Source organism: Mytilus californianus, unplaced genomic scaffold (assembly GCF_021869535.1).
Source record: "Mytilus californianus isolate M0D057914Y unplaced genomic scaffold, xbMytCali1.0.p SCAF_3, whole genome shotgun sequence".
NCBI lineage: Eukaryota > Metazoa > Mollusca > Bivalvia > Mytilida > Mytilidae > Mytilus > Mytilus californianus.
Window position 1 is genome coordinate 6,021,945 of NW_026262679.1, and position 6,000 is coordinate 6,027,944.

The 6,000-nt window shown below is 31.8% G+C and overlaps 1 protein-coding gene across 1 annotated transcript in view; it reads right to left on the reverse strand.

Annotated features, from left to right (window-relative positions):
* Positions 1 to 2,539, reverse strand: part of LOC127733353 (uncharacterized) — a 44,940-nt gene extending 42,401 nt beyond the window's left edge. The window contains exon 1 of the mRNA XM_052242721.1: positions 2,462 to 2,539. Within this exon, the coding sequence (XP_052098681.1) occupies positions 2,462 to 2,526 (65 nt within the window). The 5' untranslated portion in view covers positions 2,527 to 2,539. The remainder of the gene's footprint in view (positions 1 to 2,461) is intronic.
* Positions 2,540 to 6,000: the final 3,461 nt, after the last annotated feature.

Sequence of the window (6,000 nt, forward strand, 5' to 3'; positions counted from 1 at the left end):
TCCTTCCTGTTTGAAGATAGTTTGAAATTTTACAAGGCTCATTGTACAAGGAAAATTTTTAGAAAATGTAAAAATCAGCAACGCAAGAAAAAATAGAACCAGTTGTTTCTGCTCTACAAATAAATGTGTTTTCCTTTGATCTGTATGAATCCCAATTGTTTAAAAAGCAGTTCAATATTGATAGTGTTTATCATATTTTTTGATAATAAGAGTGTTCATATACTATGCCTTTTGAAATGCAGTATTTACTGCTTGCAGTGTGTGTAGCTGTTTCATTGACCTGGATATTTTCCTTATATGCCTGGTAAAGGTCCGTAATTAATCAGTTCCTAACCCGACCTTGCATTTTGGCAATTAGTCTCAAACGGAACAATAATTTTTTGTTATTGTTACTTTTTCAACGTAATCATATCCAGTGCCTATTTGGTATAGACAATTTTTATATTCTTGCACTTTCCATTAAATTTCCTATGTCACAATGCTCATGTTATTACGTCAAAGTAAGAAGGGATTGTTCAATGAAATTGTTTAGGTCAATTGAACTCAAGTCAATCGGTGTAGCTCATTCAAAACAACTAGAGATTGGTGTATTGAATATTGTTTATATTGCATTATTACAACTTAAGTTAAGCATATGCCAGTTGGGACCTATGCCCTAAAAGGTATAACCAGCTCAGTAGCCAAGTACTTCATTACATGCATAAAATACAAGTATAAAACAATATACATGTATGCCCAAATTATTTACATACTAATTTTGTTAAAAATGAAACATCTTTCAATACAAGATCTAGTAGTAAAAACTTTTATATACCAGGAATTAAAGGGTGTGAATCAACCACTTTCTTTTATAATGGAATAAAAGACTGGAATTCGTTACCAGACATGATTAAAAGTTGCTCTAAAAAATATAATTTTAAAGTGCAGGTGAAAAAATTTTTGATGGATAAATTTAAATCCATCTTTAATAGTGAATTTGTTTTTTATTAATTATACTGGGGCTTTGACCATTTATCTGTGATAAATTCTAAATGATTTGTGCTTGTATTTTCTATGTATCAACCCTTGGTGTAAACTGGAAGTCTCGTTATAAAAGGACCCCACTGGAAATAAGTTTTACTAACTTTTATGGGTCATCCTAAGATATTAGGCTACAGTGTAAAATCTAGTCAAGTTAAATTTCACTCATTTTTAATCTAGTCTAATCATATTATCAAAATATCATGAAAATTTTCAAAATTTTATTTTTTATTTCTTAATTTAACAGGTCAGGAATAACCACCAATTGGTGGATTATACCTCAATTGACGTATAATCCACCAATTGACATATATTGGTATAGACCAATTGATGTATAATATAAGTTTTTTTGTTATAAAATGCTAGTGTGAGATAGGAGCATCATTTTGCAACTTACAACCTATTTTATGACCATTATTGAGTCCTCCGAAAGTTTCAGTTTTGTCAAAGCCTGCTGCATCTCTTGAGAATGCATGTGTACAACAATTCTTTTGTTGAAACATCTGTACTATTGACCATGATTGACTTTTAATAATGAAAGTCAAGTATTAACAAAGAGCTCCATTCACCTGTGGAGTTGTACTCATAATCACATGACTGCAGACAGTATTGATGGCCATTGACAGGTGATTAGTGATAAATTTGCCAATCAAGAATTGACAAGATAACAATAGAAGAAACTGCAAATACAATTATTGATTAAATGCAATATGTTATGTCACTTTACTAAACTGGGAATGTTTGAAATGTTTTCATACAATAATATGGTTTTAAGAAAACAATGCTCAATTTTGGTTGAATAATTTGCTTTGAAAAACAAAGAATTATACGTCAATTGGTCTATACCATTATATGTCAATTGGTGGATTATACGTCAATTGAGGTATAATCCACCAATTGGTGGTTATTCCTGACCTGTTTAAAATTTTTAGTAAATATGTATATCATTTTAGTGTCTATAAACTATGTCTAGTGCTGTATCTGTGTCTCTGTAATATTTTGTATCTGTCAAATTCATGCCTTTTTTATCTTGAATAAATATATATATATATATTGTTTTATTGAAATTTGCTGACATAAAATTTAGGAAATCATTTGAAATTAAAAATATATCTCCTTCATACATAAAGATTTGATCCCTTGTCTAAGTTTGGTTTTACTCTCGTCATCATCTGTTATGTAAGCTCTTCAACGTTTATATTTTGTTTAGGTTTTCATAAATGTTGGCATTGATCATCACTGAACAGACATTAATCATCGAAATACATATATAGCATAAAATGGTACGGTTTAAAAATATTATCTCCCCTTTGTTTACAGTTATTTGTGTTTAACTGAGGATTAATGAACGACTACATCTTTTCCTATAGAATTAAATCAAAGTATTCTTCTGTATAAGAAAGAACATAAATGAAAAAATCGGCCCTTAAAGATTGCATGCCTGTTTCTACGCTGACCAACATTTTCTTGTGGTGCAGGTCTGTACATAACTCTTTTTGACGCCATTTTTGTTTCCCGCGTTTTTTCAAACTATTGCTAAAGGAATATGAACAATCCCTGATATGAATTTTAAATACCTAAAATTCTTTTGTAAATTATCTCCATGAATAATTATAATAATAAATAGTGTTTTTTTTTAAAGCTTTTACCATTATCATCCCAAAATTTCATGAATTTGCAGGATTTTCTGATAGATATGCTACATAAGTATGCTTTAATTAAAGTTTTCAGCTTCCTCAGGCAATATTGAACTTAGATGGGTTTGGCTATTATTTTTCAGTAATTTTTTGTCTTATAGCTCTTCGGTTGTTTATGTTCTTATACATACTTGGCTTTCAAATATTCGACTTTGGGTGTTCCTGATGAAGATAAATCCAGAAATGCACTTCAGACGCATAAAATTTATAAAATGTCGTTTTCATTTTTTTTTGGAGAAAATCAGCGCTATTTATGATAGAAGGTGACTTCTGAATGGCCAACTCTCACTTTAAGATTTTAAACATTGGTGGAAAATTTGTATTTTTTGCATACTCTAATTTTAGCTTTGGTATATGTATTTCAGGGCTGCCAAGTCTCACGCATTTAGCGTGAGACTCACGCATTTTCATGCTTATTTGGCGGCATTTTCCTTTGATCTATTGTTTTTTCTCTTTGATCTTTACGATTTTGGCCAAATCTCACACATTTGCATTATTAAAAGTTGGCAGAACTGGTATTCCATGTTTGTCCTATGTCTGTCCTATCTTAAATCTTACCTTATCTTAATCCTAACCCTAAACCCTATATATTAAACACAAACCCTTACCCTTACCATAATTTCAACCTTAAAGAAACCATGTTGCTAGTTTTGTGTATTTCATTTTATACTATTTTGTGAATATTGCACTCATGTTCTTCTCAATGTAACCCTAACAGTTACCATCTCACTACCAAAAGTTCCCCTCACAATCTGATATAATGTCCTTCTCAATGTAACCCTAACAGTTACTATCTCACTACCAAAAGTTCCCCTCACAATCTGATATAATGTCCTTCTCAATGTAACCCTAACAGTTACTATCTCACTACCAAAAGTTCCCCTCACAATCTGATATAATGTCCTTCTCAATGTAACCGTAACAGTTACCATCTCACTACCAAAAGTTCCCCTCACAATCTGATATAATGTCCTTCTCAATGTAACCATAACAGTTACCATCTCACTACCAAAAGTTCCCCTCACAATCTGATATAATGTCCTTCTCAATGTAACCCTAACAGTTACCATCTCACTACCAAAAGTTCCCCTCACAATCTGATATAATGTCCTTCTCAATGTAACCGTAACAGTTACCATCTCACTACCAAAAGTTCCCCTCACAATCTGATATAATGTACTTTTATTTTTGAGTATTTGTCCACTTTTTTCATTTAATGAAGTTCATCTCAACTTTAGCTAAACCTTACCATTCACAATATTAACCCTTAAACTATAAAAATCATACCCTTATCTATATTTGATGGGGTTTGTGTTTCTCAATCTTTAGTTTTCTGTGTAGTGTTCTGCAGACGGTTGCTTTTCTGTTTATGTTTTGGCCATGGTGTTGTCTGTTGTCTGTTGTCTGTTGTCTGTTTGTCTGTTGTCTGTTTGTCTGTTGTCTGTTGTCTGTTGTCTGTTGTCTGTTTGTCTGTTGTCTGTTGTCTGTTTGTCTGTTGTCTGTTTGACTTATGGTTTTTTAAATTGCCCTATTGGTATCTTCCCCCCCTTCTTAAACACTAAAACCATTATTGCTTTTTCATGCTCTGTGAAAGTAAATAAGAAGAATAACATATATTGCAAAAAATATTGAACAGTACAACAGATCACACCAATCACCAACACCTAAGAAACAAACACAAAACAACATACATGTGTATATTCAAGTTTGGAATCTTCTCATCTTTATATCCCTACCTATAACACTAGCCTTTATACATAACATCTTTTTTTTCACTTTTTTTTGTGTACAGTATTATGAGAAAGTATTTTATAAACTTCAATCTAAACTAACTGTAATTCATGTTCATCTGATTGTGTTGTATGTCATTAATTGGAAATATTTAGGGATCTATTTGTGTGATGTTTTACCCTAATTACCAACCATTTATGATAATCATTGCCCTAAATCAAACCCTAACCTAGACATTCATATTGTTAACAAACTCTAATCTGGTTTGGTGTGATTTCTTTTTTAGTAAATTTTTTGTGTATTTGTAGTCATTTTTTGGGGGGTGTATTTTATGGTCTTCATGTTTATTTTCATCATTCTGGCCTCAGTATACACTGCTACTTAAGCTTAGTTATTAAGACCATTTTAAGTGTTCCCCCTATTTGTTATTTTTAAGCAATGGCAGCCATATCAGTTGGTTACTTGGGCATTGAGGACAATGTCTTTAATCTTGAAATGAAGAATTCCAAACAACAATGTACTTATAATAATGTAACTTATAGAAAATATCACTGACCTATCACAAGTAGTTCCTGTCAAACTGACTTCAGCAGAAAAGTTACACCTATGTCTCGTTTTTCTGTGACAAAAACTGGGGGAATTGCATGAATTCCAAACAGAGCGAGGCTGCTGCGTTAACATGGTAAGCATCTCCTGCTATGAATGTATCACCCAAAATGTAAATCCATACTTATGATTGCCTATAATTGCTAACATCCACTTCATTTGAACATTGGTGGATAGTTGTCTCATTTGCAATCATACCACATCTCCTTATTTTTATATTAGTCAAAACTTCACAATCAGTAAAATTACAGATCAGAAGACTATTCTGGTATCTAAAGATCAATAAAAACAGCTAAAACATGTTGCTTGTGAGTTGAGACACAGATGTATTGCATCAGTCAACCAATTCAAGATGGTGACCATACTTGTGTTGAGTTCAGTCGTTCTTCCTCATAATTCTTGTAGACGAAGTTTTTTTGTAAGGACTACACCCCTGCCAATGAATTCTGTGTATTGTGATCATGCACAATCTTAATATATTTATTGAGATATGTAAACGCTATACGATGGTGCAGAGGGTATGTGACTGTTGAGAAATCAGAAGTTGACAGTTGGAAAGTTGAAATCATCACAGTTATCATCAATTCTAGTTTGCAGTCATCCACCTGAATCAATATCAAGGAAATATCGCGATATGAAGCAGACCATCTAGTGTTGGTAGTATCTTTAATCACTTGGATATGTGAGATGCAAGAACTCTAAAATGCATGTTCTTATAATGTTATATGTTAAGTCTTAGTTCTGTCATACTGATGATCATATCATTGTCTTTTATCACTTTGTTTTAGTTTTAAGAGCTGGTTGATAGATAGATCATCAGATATAGCATTGTTATGTATGAACATCAAGCAATACAAATACTTAACAATGGATAAAAGTCAATTAAAAGAGCTAAAATTTGTTGATCAAATCATACGTCACAGAAATCAAATAAAACAGCATTAAA